The 16,231-nt window shown below is 35.8% G+C and overlaps 1 protein-coding gene across 2 annotated transcripts in view; it reads left to right on the forward strand.

Annotated features, from left to right (window-relative positions):
• The window catches only part of LOC127837597 (di-N-acetylchitobiase-like), a 55,017-nt gene that overhangs the window by 18,863 nt on the left and 19,923 nt on the right, over positions 1 to 16,231 (forward strand). For both annotated transcript variants that reach the window (XM_052364858.1, XM_052364857.1), the window contains exons 2-7: positions 6,404 to 6,560; positions 8,154 to 8,221; positions 11,283 to 11,427; positions 11,889 to 12,065; positions 14,855 to 14,955; positions 15,468 to 15,668. In XM_052364858.1, coding sequence (XP_052220818.1) covers positions 6,404 to 6,560; positions 8,154 to 8,221; positions 11,283 to 11,427; positions 11,889 to 12,065; positions 14,855 to 14,955; positions 15,468 to 15,668 — 849 coding nt within the window. The remainder of the gene's footprint in view (positions 1 to 6,403; positions 6,561 to 8,153; positions 8,222 to 11,282; positions 11,428 to 11,888; positions 12,066 to 14,854; positions 14,956 to 15,467; positions 15,669 to 16,231) is intronic.

The following is a 16,231-nucleotide window of genomic DNA, read 5'->3' on the forward strand; positions in this document are numbered from 1 at the left end:
ATTGAAAATTTTGGTTACCGGTAAGTTTTGTGTTTAGGTCTATTTTATTACGTAAGTATCAAAGCTATTGCTTTCATACTTGCAACACTTATTAACTATCATAAGGGGACTGTGCAGGCAAAGTAATGTAACTCTGACTGGCATTTGGACTGAATTATGGGCCCTTTATACTTAGAAAATTGAACATTTGGTTAAGTTTTGTGTTTTGGTCCACTTTACCCATAAAGTATCATAGATATTGCTTTCATACTTGGAACACTCGCAAACTATTATAAGGGTACAGTAAAAGGACAAGTTGCATAACTCTGGTTGTCATTTTTACGGAATTATGGCCCTTTTTTGACTTAGAAACTTTGAATATATGGTAAAATTTTGTGTTTCGATCCACTTTGCTTCTAAAGTATGAAGGCTATTGCTTTCAAACTTCAAGTACTTTCATGCTATCATTTATTTATGATTAGATTTGATTGATACTTTGACAAAACTACTCTTACCTGACATACCACAATAGACACCACCCAAACCATCCCCCGTGCCTCCCCCCCCCTCTATTTTTTATTTTTTTTTATTTTTAAGATCATCTCACGAATGACCACCACACCCTCACACTATACCCCCCCACCCCACCCCCCTCAATTTTTTTTGGAAACAGTTAAAAAACACAAATATTTATTTTTATTTTTGAAATACCGTCCAACCATCGCACCCAAGAATCCCCTCCCCCCCCCACCCCCACCCCCCCATCCCCCCCTCCACCCCCCGAAAAAAATAATATATTTTTTTGCATTTTTTCCGCATTTTTGGAAGATAATGTAATAAATGTCCACACCCCCACACTATACACCCCTCTTCACTCCACCCCTCCCTCCTTTGTGATTAAAATTGAGAGTCCCTTCACCTTAAAAAAGAAAATAGATGAGCGGTCTGCACCAGCAAGGCGGTGCTCTTGTATAAAATTGATATAAACATACCAGTAAGTGTGACCAACAAATCTTTTTCTGATATGCAGATAGAGCATGGGATTACATATCAGGACAGTTAGTTAAAAGTCAATTTTGCTAAATATGCATACATAGTTTGGGCTTTGTAACTCTAGGTTGGAGATATTTTCAGCTTTAGGTTGACATACACTATATATGCATGTACTGCAGACATTCAACATTATATATATATCTGTGTTCATGATACAGCACTCAGCATAGGTCCAAATATTAGAAATGTGTGGCTGCTCCCTCAGTTGAAATTAGGGATTATTGAGGTTATGCGCATGCGCAATTAATTTCCTTCTATATTATATAAGTTGATACCAAAACCAACCATTTGCAATGTATTTTACAAATCCTAGGCAGCATGCACTCAACAATGTGTGCTAAGTATCAAACTGACTGCATGTAACCCTAAAAACAGGAGTTCCGGTTTGGGGTTATGTGACCTTGAGGCCATTTAAGGGAGAAGTGGTTGCTGGTTGTCTTTTAATAAACTATTAATTTGCTTTATAACCCTCATTACGCTTATCCCATCATAACTCACAAACAACTCATATTCCAAAGTTAGATTAACTTTATTTATCATTCAAATTGATGTTTTCACTAATTAATATCATAGCCACACGCTAAGCACCTGTGATTTTAAAGCAAGAGATTTATTTCTTTTTCAACTCTGTGTGTGTTTTTTGCCAGCCTGTTAAGACTTAAAAAACAATGTATGCGTGCGTGACTCGCAAACATTAAAATCTGGTAATAAAATTGAGTTTCTGGGTTTTCATCTTTTAGTTCTTCTTGAACCATTTTAATTTTTCTTGGTTGCTTATTAGTAGTTTGGATATAGTGGTAGGGGGGTAATGTAAAACTAAGAAAGGATTGAAAATGGATGGAAAAAAACAGTGATTTTTTCAAAATACCAATCAAACTGATATAAAAAATATATACTTTAAACATTGAAAACAAGAATGATATTATTAAATTGTTGTTTTCTGTTACATTACGTACATAAAAATATAATTATACAAAAGTATGTGAAATGTTGAGAAGTTTAAAACCTAAAAACCCACTGATTATGATGAAGCTGGAGGTTGTCGTGAGATATTTCAATCCATTGACTGCAGGTTTGTATGTTTATGTATTTACAATTTAATGTACCATATCCAACGCACACTATTTTTAGCTCACCTGAGCACAACATGCTCATGGTGAGCTTTTGTGATCGCCTTTTGTCCGTCATCCATCGTGCGGCGTCAACATTTTGCCTTGTGAACACTCAAAAGGCCACATTTATTGACCGATCTTCATTAAACTTGGTCAGTACATTTGTCCCATTGATACCTCGACTGAGTTCGAAACTGGGTCATGCTGGGTAAAAAACTATGTCACTAGGTCAAAAAAAAGAAAATCCTTGTGAACACTGTAGAAGTCACATTTGATGCCCAATCTTCATGTAACTTTGTCAAAATGTTTGTCTAAATGATATGTTGGTTGAGTTCAAAAATGGTTCCGGTCAGTTAAAAAACATGGCCACCAGGGGGCATGGCAGTATTCCTTATATGGCTATAGAGAAACCTTGTGAACACTCTAGAAGTCACAATTTTTGCCCAATCATCATGAAACTTGGTCAAAACATTGGTTTCATTGATATCTCGGACGAGTTCAAAAATGGTCCAGATCGGTGAAAAAACATGGCCGCCAGGGGGCGAGGTAGTTTTCTCTATATTTCCTTATATGGCTAAAGTAAAACCTTGTTAACACTCTAGCCACATTTATTTTCCGATCTTCATGAAACTTGCTTAGAAGATTTGTCCCAATGATATCTTGGATGAGTTAAAAATGGTAACCTTTGCTTGAAAAACATGGCTGCCAAGGGGCGGGGCATTTTTCCTTATATGGCTATATATGGCTATAGTAAAATCTTGTTAACACTCTAGAGGCCACATTTATTGTCCAGTCTTCATGAAACTTGGTCAGAAGATTCATCCCATTAATATCTTGGACGAGTTCGAAAATGATGCCGGTTGGTTGAAAAACATGGTCGCCAAGGGGCGGGTCATTTTTCCTTATATGGCTTTAGTAAAACCTTGTTAACACTCTAGAGGCCACATTTATTGTCCAATCTTCATGAAATTTGGTCAGAAGATTTGTCTTATTGATATCTTGGATGGTTTCATTTTTGGTTACGTTTGCTTGAAAAACATGGCTGCTAAGGGGCGGGGCATTTTTCCTTATATGTCTATATATGGCTATAGTAAAATCTTAATTTTGTTAACACTCTAGAGGCCACATTTATAGTCCGATCTTTATGAAACTCAGTCAGAAGATTCATCCCAATAATATCTTGGAGGAGTTAAAAAATGATGCCCGTTGGTTGAAAAACATGGCCACCACGGGGTGGGGCATTTTTCCTTTTATTGCTATAGTAAAACCTTGTTAACACTCTAGAGGTCACATTTATTTTCCGATAATTATGAAACTTGGTCAGAAGATTTGTCCCAATGATATCTTGGATGAGTTCGAAAATGGTTTTGGTTGCTTTAAAAACATGGTCATCAGGGGGCGGGGCATGTTTCCTTATATGGCTATTTATTGCTATAGTAAAACCTTGTTGACACTCTAGAGGCCACATTTATTGTCCAATCTTCATGAAATTTGGTCAGAAGATTGGTCTCAATGATATCTTGGATGAGTTTGAAAATAATTGTGTTTGCTTGAAAAACATGGCTTCCAAGGGGCGGGGCATTTTTCCTTACATGGCTATAGTAAAATCTTGTTATCACTCTAGAGGCCACATTTACTGTCCGATCTTCATGAAACTTGGTCAGGAGATTCATCCGATAATATCTTAGACGAGTTCAAAAATGATGCCAGTTGGTTGAAAAACATGGCTGCCAGGGGGTGGGGCATTTTTCCTTATATGGCTATAGTAAAACCTTGTTAACACTCTAGAGGCCACATTTATTTTCCGATCTTCATGAAACTTGGTCAGAAGATTAGTCCCAATAATATCTTGTTATCTCAGGTGAGCAACTTTGGGCCTTTCATTTTATTTTTCATTTATGTATTTACTGTAGTTCAACCTCAACATTATTTCAGGCTAGTAACTCCAGGGTTATTGCATTTTTAAGGTAACCATTGAGTTTTCCCCACATTTCTATAGATGTACACCGATCTTACAAACTGTTTGTACAAGAAATTATTTGAAAAAGATTAAATTAATCCTAAAACTTTTCTGAATACATGTACTACCAATCCTTTCAACAAATATTGCTAAAACTTAATCCCACAATTGCTCACCAATTTTATTTACCGTTGTGTTACATTATTGAAAGAGCAGTTTGTGAAATGAAAACCATAAAATGCCATACAATTACATGTATATGTTTTTGGCGTTCATTATCAAATATATATCTTCATCATTTCAACTAAAATGTAATACAGCTAAAATGTACATAATGAATATCAGCTATTATTAGTAGCCTTGAGATGTCTCTGGAGGTGCTGGATGTTAGTCAGTGGCTGGTTGTTAGTCAGTGGCTGATTGTTAGTCAGTGGCCTTCACCAATCCTACATGAGTGGCTAATTTGGGATAATTGTTTCACATATATGGCATCATTTCTTTCAACTTGTAAAGCATTTGCTTAATATATTAGCGTCAAGTATTGCTTGACTTTTATATTGTTTTCCCTTATAATAACGAATCATTTTTTAGTTTAAATTAGGGACGCAAGAGGATAAAAAAATAAACTGTTAACCTTTTTCCGTAACCAGTTATTAACTGGTTAATTGGAAAACATTAAGTAGTAGACATGTTTAAGTATATGTTAAACATGTGTAATTTCTGGTTAATGTACTCAATAGAAACGGAAGTAACTTGAGATCGCTAGCTTTGATAACATCAGTTTCTTAAAGTGATATTATGGGCATCTAACAGTATATAGGTGTCTATCGCAACCGTTGTTTATTTTTGGTGTTTTCATTTCATATACACTTATATTTGTTAATGCAACATCAACGTACTAAAACAATATCCCGGAAAGAGAAAAATAATCCATTTGAATATCAACCGTACTTTCGTTTTGACAACTGACGAAAGAAATGATTTGATGTATGATGCGAGTCTAAATGCAGTTTTCATGCAGATTTGTTCATACGACACAAAGACTCAATTTTGTTTTACGGATCATTTTGGCTTAGAGGACTGGGTGAGTCATGTAAAATATCGAAAAAAATAACAAAATTTTAACCAACTGGTAGCAAGATAAGTTGTAGATAATTGGTCAGTTACCACATTTTAATTAATTCTTTTGACCTGTTAATTCTTTTCTTTTCAGCTCAATTCAGCATTGAAAAATGCCCATAATATCACTTAAAAAAAAACGTTTAATAACAATTAATTTAAATAATTATTTCGTAAATGAATGCTTTATTTTATATCAAATTTTACCTGCATAAAAGCTTTTAAGTTAAAAGTTATAAGAACTACACAATGTTCTTCGCGTGACATTAATATATTTTTGGTTAGGCTGCTTATATTACGTTTGTGTCTTGTCGATCACAATAATGTTGAGTTTCTTTGGTCATCCTGTTGTAATTTTTATGCTCCCGAAGGGTGGCATATAGTTTTTTAACTGTCCATCAGTCCGTCCGTCTGTCAGTCAGTCTGTCTGTCTGTCCGAAAACTTTAACATTGGTAATAACTTTTGCATTATTGAAGATAGCAACTTGATATTTGGCATGCATGTGTATCTCATGGAGCTGCACATTTTGAGTGGTGAAAGGTCAAGTTCATCCTTCAAGGTCAAAAGTCAAATATATGGCTTCTAAGCGGCGCAGAAGGGGGCATTGTGTTTTTGATAAACGCATCTCTTGTTTTTAACTAAAATTAAATTAATATAAACAAATGTTTTTAAATAATTGTTAAATTAGTGCAACACAAACCCACAGTTCAAGCAAATCAGCGAACAAACATGCAGAACATGCACACAACAACAGTGTTCATTTGGTTAAGAAAATGAATTTGTCAATTAGCTTGTAGCTGATGTGATTGCGAACGTGGCAACAAAATGAACTTTAAAAAAAAACAAAACGCTCCCATGGACTAGTTTAAATATTATTTGAGAATATGTGATCCTCAGTTCCCTGCCTTACTCATCATGTATGCAAATGAAGTTTTTTTGAGGTAATAATAATTTATATAAAAAAAGCTTACATGACCCTAAGGAATGCAGTTAGTAATTGCAATGACAGCATCCTACAGTCCTCTCCCAACCCCCCACCAGTCATCTTCCCAGCCCTGCATTTTGAGGTCGAAGTTTCATGTAATGAAAGAGGACATTAAGGCTAAGTGTAGAGTATAAAAACCACAACACTCTTTTCGTGATCTGCATAGTTATTTCCCTTGTTTGCTTCTCTTCCAGGTGATAGTGATATCCAACAGCTCCCTGGATCACCAGGTGGTCAAGAACTGGCGATGGGACTCCCTGACTCACATCTTGGATCACGGGCCGTGGGACAACAACAGTGACCATGTCATGTGTGAGACACACAGGAACAATCATCAGTATGGTTTCTATGGTAATACATTAACTGATTTGCTTTAACAGTAAGTAGTGTCAGTTCAAGGCAAAACTATTTCTTGGCTGTAAACTTTTGTAAAAAAATAGGTGGTGCATTTTATAGTTGCTTTAAGTCTTAACTTTTATTAACATAATTTAACTTTTTGAAGTTTTACATCAAATGAAGTTTATCTATGTAAGCATTAGCAGCAAAGCATTGTTTAATGTTTTAGTTAATTTTTATACGCCCGTATAAAATACGGGACGTATTATGTGAAACCCCTTGGCGGGCGTGCGGGCGGCGGGCCGGCGGCGGGCGGAAGGCATCACTTTGTCCGGACTCTAATTCAAATTGTATTCATCCGATCTTCACCAAACTTGGTCAGCAGTTGCATCTAGTTGATATCTAGGCCAAGTTCGAATATGGGTCATGCCGGGTCAAAAACTAGGTCATAGGGTCAATAAGTGCATTTTCAAAGGGGCCACTTTGTCCGGACTCTATTTCAAATTGTATTCATCCGATCTTCACCAAACTTGGTCAGCAGTTGCATCTAGTTGATATATAGGCCAAGTTCGAATATGGGTCATGCCGGGTCAAAAACTAGGTCATAGGGTCAATTAGTGCATTTTCAACGGCGCCACTTTGTCCGGACTCTAATTCAAATTGTATTCATCCGATCTTCACCAAACTTGGTCAGTAGTTGCATCTAGTTGATATCTAGGTCAAGTCCGAATATGGGTCATGCTGGGTCAAAAACTAGGTCAAAGGGTCAATTAGTGCATTTTACTTTGTCCGGACTCTAATTCAAATTGTATAAATCTTATCTTCACCAAACTTGGTCAGTAGTATCATCTCCAATGGCACACGAATCGGGCGTATATTGCTCCGTCATGCGGCGCTCTTGTTCTGTTTCAAGTGCTTAATAAATATATAAATATCAAAAGATGCTTCTCAAATAAAATCAACTTTCAAGTTAACACATCTCTTCTGAAGGGCCGTCCATCTTTGTCCAAATGATTGAAGAAAACACACTGTTTTATTTGTTTGTTTTCTTTTGTGCAACAAGGCTGGGTATGACAGGTATCCACATGTTTGAAGAGTCGTCTGTCTTACCTGCTTGATGTTTTAGCTCGCCTAATCACAAAGCTAATTAGGAGTTTTTAGAATATAATGTCTGTTGTTTGTTAGTGTGTGCATGCATGCAGAAAGTTTTTCTTTTAACAACTTATTATATTAAACATGTATACAGATTATGCAGAGGTTGAATATATGGCATATAACATTGTATGGTGGTCCTTTACCAAGTTTGTTCAAATCATGTTTCACTATAGTTTTACTACAATGTAATGTTCAACTCACTCAAGTTTCAGTTTTCAGCCTGTCCCATTAAAAGAGTGCAGATTTCAAATGAGTTGTGTCTTAATCTTTGGTTATACAGTTTAAGCAGTCACTCAGTCACTATTGTTTTGTAATAAGAAGACATATGTATGATATATCAGTTCTGCATTTGAAGTGAAGGTAAATTCTCTGCTTGTGTGCATCATACAATTACATATTTTCAGTGTATGATATGAGTCATGCTGTCACCTGTGGCTACTTCCTGTTTTTCAGTGGAGTTTCCTGCAGGGTACAATGCTAGTGACTTGGCCATTCAAACATTCATTAACACCACCAGGAACGTAAGTACCATGCTCAGCTGAGCAACTGACCTCTCTCTCTTATATACAATGTATGAAAAAGGAATTATTTATTGTAAGCAGATGTCTATCAAAATGTCTTTGCATTGGAAGATAAATAGTTTTTTAGCTCGACTATAATATATGAAATATATGTAGTGGAGCTATCTTACTCACGTCGGCGTTCCCGTTAGCGTTCGCGTGCAAATGTTAAAGTTTGCGTTCTACCCCAAATATTTCCTATGTCCTTTGACATGTTGCTTTTATATTTTGCATACTTCTTTACCAACATGACCCCAATCTATAAACAATAGCAGACAACTGTATCAAGCATTTTGACAGAATTATGGCCCCTTTTATACATAGAATATGCATATTATTGATAAATCTATGTTAAAGTTTGCATACTACCCCAAATATTTCCTATGTCCCTGAACATATTGCTTTCATATTTTGCATACTTCTTTACCAACATGACCCCAACCTATAAACAAGAGCAGACAACTGTATCAAGCATTTTGTAAGAATTATGGCCCTTTTTTCACTTAGAATATGCATATTATTGATAAATCTATGTTAAAGTTTGCGTACCACCTCAAATATTTTTACTGTCTCTTGACATATTGCTTTCATATTTTGTAAACTTCTTTACCAACATGACCCCAATCTATAAACAAGAGCAGACAACTGTTCAAAGCAATTTGTAAGAATTATGGCCCTTTTTAGCTGGACTATTATATATGAAATATATATAGTGGGGCTATCCTACTCACCCCAGCTTCGGCGTTCCCGTTAGCGTGCAAATGTTAAAGTTTGCGTACTACCCCCAAATATTTCCTATGTCCTTTGACATATTGCTTTTATATTTTGCATACTTCTTGACCAGCATGACCCCAATCTATAAACAAGAGCAGACGACTGTTTCAAGCATTTTGACAGAATTATTGCCCCTTTTATGCATATGCATATTATTGATAAATCTATGTTAAAGTTTGCGTACAACCCCAATTATTTCCTATGTCCTTTGACATATTGCTTTTATATTTTGCATACTTCTTTACCAACATGATCCCAATCTATAAACAAGAGCAGACAACTGTATCAAGCATTTTGACAGAATTATGGCCCCTTTTATACTTAGATAATTGAACATTTTGCTTAAATTGCCATAACTTCTTTATCTATGATCACATTTGATTCATACTTTGACAAAACAACACTTATCTGACATACCACAATGCACTCCACCCAAACCATCCCCCATGCCCCACCCCAGAATCTGCCCCCCCCCCCCCACCCTCAAAAAAAATATATATTTTTTTCCTTATTTATGAAAAATCATCTATTAAATGACCACACACCCACATTATACCCCCCCCCCCCCCCTCCATGATGGCTTACGTTAAAACTGTCAAGCACTCGAATAGTCGAGCGCGCTGTCCTCTGACAGCTCTTGTTCCATTCATTTACAATATGCATATTACTTTAGTTACATTGCCATAACTTATTTATTTATGATCAGATTTTATTAATACTTGACAAAACAACACTTACCTGAATACCACAATGGATTCCATCCAAACAATACCCCACACCCCAACCCAGAATCCCTGCCCCCCCCCATTTTTTTTTTCCTTTTTTTATTTTTGAAAATCATCTAATAAATGACCACACCCCACATTATTTTTGAAGGACCGTCCAAACTTCCCACCCAAACTATTGCTATCAAACTTGAAATAAAATCTATTTAGTTTGTTTTATGTCTTTACAAATGTTCAATAGGTTGTGGAAAATATACCTGAACTATTACCTTGACCTTATTGAATAATTTGAACAATTACCCCATGATGGCTTACGTTATACTGTCAAGCACTCGAATAGTCGAATGCGCTGTCCTCTGACAGCTCTTGTTAAATATTTCAGTATTAAATCCATTTTATCAAATTTGAAAAGAAAAAAGTAATTATTTACAAAAACACATAAAATTACAGGAGGGATTAGCCCATAGTATTATTATTATTTATATTTTTTATGTATGGTATAATAAAAACAAGGAGTGCAACTTCATTTGCTATAAAACTACACTATCTTTACTGTAAACAATGTAACTCGAACAATTTTTAACCAATCATTTACACACCGGTTGTTTTCGAAAGCTAATATTTTTTCGGGTTGATTTGTTGTTCAGGTAGGTTAACTGGTGAACCACTTGCTTTCCTTGGTAAAATACACAAATACTACATGGTTCTCTCCTGACCCCCCCCCCCCCACCTTACACGCACAAACACCCTATTATTTATGTGGGATGTGCATTTAGGCTTGTCCTAAACCTGTCCTGAAACTACCTTGCCATCTGTACAAGGTTAATATATTTTATCATAACAATACATGGTTAATTTCAACCCAACCACACTAAGGATGTGGCGTAATTTAGAAGTTTGACTACAAATCGTTACAATGCTGTGTCCAATTCCATATTGGGGCATCAGATTATGTGTTTTTACAAAACAGAAAATTCGCCCCTTGCCTTTTAGGGCTCAAATAATTATTGTGGACTCTACAGAAGCTCACTTTATCAGTAACAACATTTCATTTCATTGACTTTACATTCCTCTCCAGTCAAAGTTGATTTTTGTTGACCTTTTTTACTATTTCATCATTTTATTAGATCGGCTATTTTCAGAGAAAACATGAGGCTTTGTCATAGCCAGCTCGTTGTGTCGTGTTGACCGCCGTCCGTCTTCATGCTTAAACCTTAACATTTTGTTAACCTTTTGAACATTTGTTCTAAAATGAAAGTGCTTCCACCTACAACATTGAAACTTCATATGTAGCTGCACCTTGATGAGTTGTACACGCCACACCCATTTTTGGGTCACTAGGTCAAAGATCAAGGTCACTGATCTGTGAAGAAAAAAATTCTGACAAGCTTTCATTATATTCAAAACTGCGCCCGCAGCGGAGCGTTGGGGCTCATTATGTGGTGCTCTTGTTTCATTGACTTGCAAAGCTCCTACACATTTTCCTGTCAGTATTAATAGAGTGTTGCCTACATGTATTTCAGAGAACACACCACCAATTTGTAGATTTTGTGGGTGTTGACTTGCTGAGATTGCTGGGACAGTGTGGCAACTCGGACCAGCATATTGATGACATTATAAACGTGACAGACACTGCCTTCAAAGCCCTCAAGGATGGGCTTAATATCGAGGGTAAGAGGCCTACAACAGAAATTGTTCTATCAAAAGTACCAGTTTTTTTGTCGCATCATATGTTTAACCAATAAAATTTACACAAATTTAACACAAGAGTGTTTTATTTTTCAAATACTTAGCATAGCTTAAAACGAACACACAAAATGCATAATGACACAAGTTTGGTAAATATACTGAATAACTTGTAAGTGTAACAAGTAAGTCCCAAGATAACAAACTACATTAAAAACTTATTGTTAGTATTTGATAATTCAAATAATTTGCAGATGCCAAACCTATTAGACAAATATTCAGACAAAATGTTTGATACAAAAGGACAAATGAAAAGCTAAGAATCATGTCAGGTAATAATACACCAACCTAACACTTGTCTGCAATTCAGACGTTTGGTAGTGTCCAAATTAATAGTTGCTCCAAATACTGCCCACATTATCTCACCCATGGCCTATATGTGCAGATCTACTGTGTGATGCCTTGGGAGCCACCGTGTTTGAAGACGCCCACTTGTGGGATCACACCCCACCTGGGCAAGATCTGCGATGGCATGATGCTCTACCCAGAGAGTTATGTCAACTACTGTGAGGACTCCTGCATTGCTAAAGCCACTGTGCAGGCCAGCAAACTATACTATGGTGAGGAAAATGTTGTTGTTTTTCCAGGTGATAAACTTTTTTAGCTCAGCTGAGGACTAAAGGGCGAGCTTCTATTTTCACCTTTTGTCTTTCAGATGTTGATAATTGTATAATGGGATGAGAAACTTTTTATAACGGACACTTAAATGTACTTAGTTGAACTTTAAAACATTTTTTTATCCAAAAACTGTTTTACTTTCCACATTAAGGATGAACAATTTTACAATTATCATTTGTGGGGAACTCTGTAATGTTTGTATTTTTTCCAATCCTGGCAACAATAATGGCATTCGGTCATTTATACTCCATGTGTGTACTTTGCATTTGGGTCAGTATTTTACATTGTTTAGTTAATGACACATTAATTTACTCTGTAGTTTTTTCACATTAACCCTTTAGGCCACGACTTTTTTTTTTATTGGTTTACAAAAATTATTTTGAAAATGGTCCATCGGGCGGTCGAAAAAAAAAAAAAAAAAAAAAAACATCATTGGAAAAATAAGTTAATACTAATAACATCAGAACAAAGACATCATATCTTTTATAACCTTAACACAGAGACGAAAAATCAAATTATGCAATGAAACACATCTATATCTTCAAATGAAATGAGTCACCTAAAAGCACCTTTTGTAACATCAGGCAATTTTAAACACTCCATTAAATGACATGCGTTCTTCTCCCATTAAAACGAAAAACTGCGCTTCATTTCCGTAATTCGATGCGCACCATTACGCAATGCGATGCCCGTTGCATAAATCTTATATAAGATAAACTACTCATACACAAAGTATGTGTTTGCTCTTATTGGACTTATGACATCGTCCATGAAAAAAAATCGAGGTAGATCGATCCCCGCGTCGTCGCGGTAAAGTTGTTGTTGTCATGAAAACTCGTTGATTTACAAAGCAAAACGTCTTATTTGAACTGACGCGAATTAATACAATCATATTTGTCAACTTGGCTTTTGCTTTATTTTGATAATTTAATCCAAAGTTTAATGTTAGCAAGTGTTTTTACTGGAATTGTAAACAAGGAGCCAGTTAAAGTCTTACGAAAATGTGCAGTCTGTGTGAATTGACAGTTTGACGTCATCAAAGGAAAGCCGCTTGCTGTCTGAAGCAATAAAGCGACAAATTTCGCGCCGACAAAATTGGCTTCCTTTGTCTAGCAATCAACATGCCGAACCAATCGTGCGTTTGTTTCTCAATTGCAATCCTCCAATTTAATTATAATTATAGCACGTGCATAGCTCCGCCTTCGAATCTTTTGCAGAGAACGGAGGCGGAGTTTAACGGTTAATTGAGCTAGTATTTTACGCAAGTTGAGTTCCGATTTGCCGAAATTACTCGGCCCTAAGCATTAAAACGACAAATACATTTATCAATGAATTTCCGAGATATACCGATTTGTTCCGATTTCCAAACTTTCTGTACAGTTCCTATAAACTATGGCGGACGTGTTTACAAAATTCCTAAACACATATATCGTAAATAATGGCAGTGTTTTATTGGATTATTTATACTAATTATCAAATTGCAAGGTAATACTTTTTTATCTACTATAATATCGGGTTTGTTTAATATAATAAACATGTTAAACAATATAGTTGCGTCACAGACTCGGAAATAAATTTTGATGCGGTCGACATTTTACTGACGCTAATTTTCCTATTGTCTGTAATTAAATAATTTTTGAGAAGTGCCCATAAAAGGACTGGTCGTACTGTGTTACATTGAAAAATATCCCGATCTCTGTAATATATGTAAACCAATCGTTGATTGTACTTACTTGATTTTATTCGCAACCGTACTCAAACCGGATCGTTTTTTTTCTCGTTTCGCTCGTTTTTCAGTGCGGTCGGGAATAATATATATATAAAAAAGACGATTTTCCGATTTTATTTTTTTTTCCCATTTTCCAAAAATTAGGGTCGGCGGTTTTGTAAACCAAGAAATATAAAAGTCGTGGCCTTACCACTTAGATAGGTATTTTGACGCTTTTGTGTACTCTTAGAATGTTACATATTATTAAAGACCTTTCCTACTAGATTCAAGCATTAAAGGCTTCATTTCCAACCCTTAGATACTGAGAGCAGAAGACTGCATAAAACCTGAACAGACTGCCAGTGACCCGCAGGCTGTTACCGTTTTATGCTGTTTGCACATAGCCATTTTCGCTTTTCTTCTGAGTGGGAAAGGGTTAAAGCCAGTTTTCCTTACCATTACAATCAATCTTCATTAAGAATAGGAAAACTGGTTTTTCTTTCTGATTTATAACCATGGTTGTTTTTAGTAATTCACAATCATATTTTATTTCTGACTTATTTTTTAAAAGATTTGTCGAGAGTTCTTTGTCCTTTTAATAATCTTAATTTTCAGTATTATGTATTTGCAAAGACATCGGCAAAGAAATAACAAATACATTTTCAAAGACCAATGTTGATTGAAAAATTGCAAATTGAGAGACATAACCATCACCCATTACATAATTGCTACTTGTGCATTATGCATATAATTATGCATTTTTTTCATAAATTCATGCACACCTCAGACATGACCCTTGCCCTTGGGTCAATCAGATCTGTGAACCGTAGAAAAATGACATTCTTATTTAAATACGTCTTGAACTCAGGAGGTCCTCTGTAATATAACTGTACAAACATGTATGTTGTACATAAAGAAATTTAATGGTATTGCACCTTAAAATTTAAGAATGCTGGTGGTGGTTTTTGTCATTAAGACAACATAATCCTTTGTCAGCCTTATAATGTTGTGATATTATTTCAGGCCTGACCGAGTATGAAGCATATGGATTTCCAGCAGAGAAAATCTTGATGGGCATCCCATGGTATGGTTACAACTACACCTGTGAATCATTCTCACCCTCAGTAAGTGTGGAGCCCAGATGATGATTAAGACATTTGAGTCGCGTTCTGAGGAAACTGGGCATAATGCATGTGCGCAAAGTGTCGTCCCAGATTAGCCTGTGCGGACTGCACAGGCTTATCTGGACGACACTTTACGCACATGATTTAAGCCCAGTTTTCTCAGAACACGACTCATTTAATCTACATTAAATGTGCCATGCTTATTCATATAGCCCTTAGCCTGGCAACAGTTCAGTAAATACTGTGACATTTCCTTCATCTCTTTGGTCCGCGCTTCTTTGTTCCTTAAAAACCTGAAGCTGCAATTCATGATATGCCTTTTCTTTAAGATTTTGATTTATTTATTTGTAATAAGTTATTTTTTAACCTTGAACTATTTTGAAAACTATCAAACATATAATCATCTATTTCAAACAGACATTTTTAATCACTTGAGTTTTCATTTATTTGATATTGAGATAATTGCACATCATCTGTTCGTACTATGTCAACCAGTATCCTCCTGTTGCTAGGATACCCACCCAGTCTGCAGACTGAAGATGAAGCCCTCTGACCCCAAGAACTCTTCCAGCCCCCTAGTGTGTGACCTTGAGGGGTCACGAACCAAGATACGGCTTGGGGCCATTGAAGGAAACAAGATGGACATAGTTGTCTCTGATGGCTTGTTCAATAGAGGGGACCAGGCTCCATACTTTGTGTACAATGCAACTGATGTTAGTTATTAACTTGTTCTTCATCATTCATTTTTTTTTAATTTATTTTCAAGACGTGTTATTTAATGAAATAATTATATATATGTGTTATCTTTTTGGCATCAACTTGCCATTAAAGTGTATGTTAAATTCCAGAATACAGGCTTTTACCTACTGTGAAATCTTTAAGTAAATGCTAGTACCGAAGCTTTCTTTGTGAAAGAGTCAATGTTTTTAAGCAGTGTCATTTTTTTAGTCTGTGATGATGATATGTGTTATACCTTGTTTTGGGTACATAGTTTATTTATGTGTGGGATAAAAAATAAACAAATCTGCTTACACTGTATGTGCATCATAAGATATGGAGTATCCAACAAGTGGTCATTGGGCAGGGTTTTACATTCATGTCAAATTTTAGGGGTCCCTAGGACTATAGTTAATAATTTTTAAGGGTCCTGTCAAATAAAAATTGGAGTCCCAATATAACTTAGCGTTAGTGATATAATAGTAGTATAGCACCCTGTCATTCACACGTGCATGGTCCTTTATTCTTGCCTCATGGCAAGTATTGTTTGCTTGTTTTT

The sequence above is a fragment of the Dreissena polymorpha genome, chromosome 1, assembly GCF_020536995.1.
Source record: "Dreissena polymorpha isolate Duluth1 chromosome 1, UMN_Dpol_1.0, whole genome shotgun sequence".
In the NCBI taxonomy this organism is placed as follows: Eukaryota; Metazoa; Mollusca; class Bivalvia; order Myida; family Dreissenidae; genus Dreissena; species Dreissena polymorpha.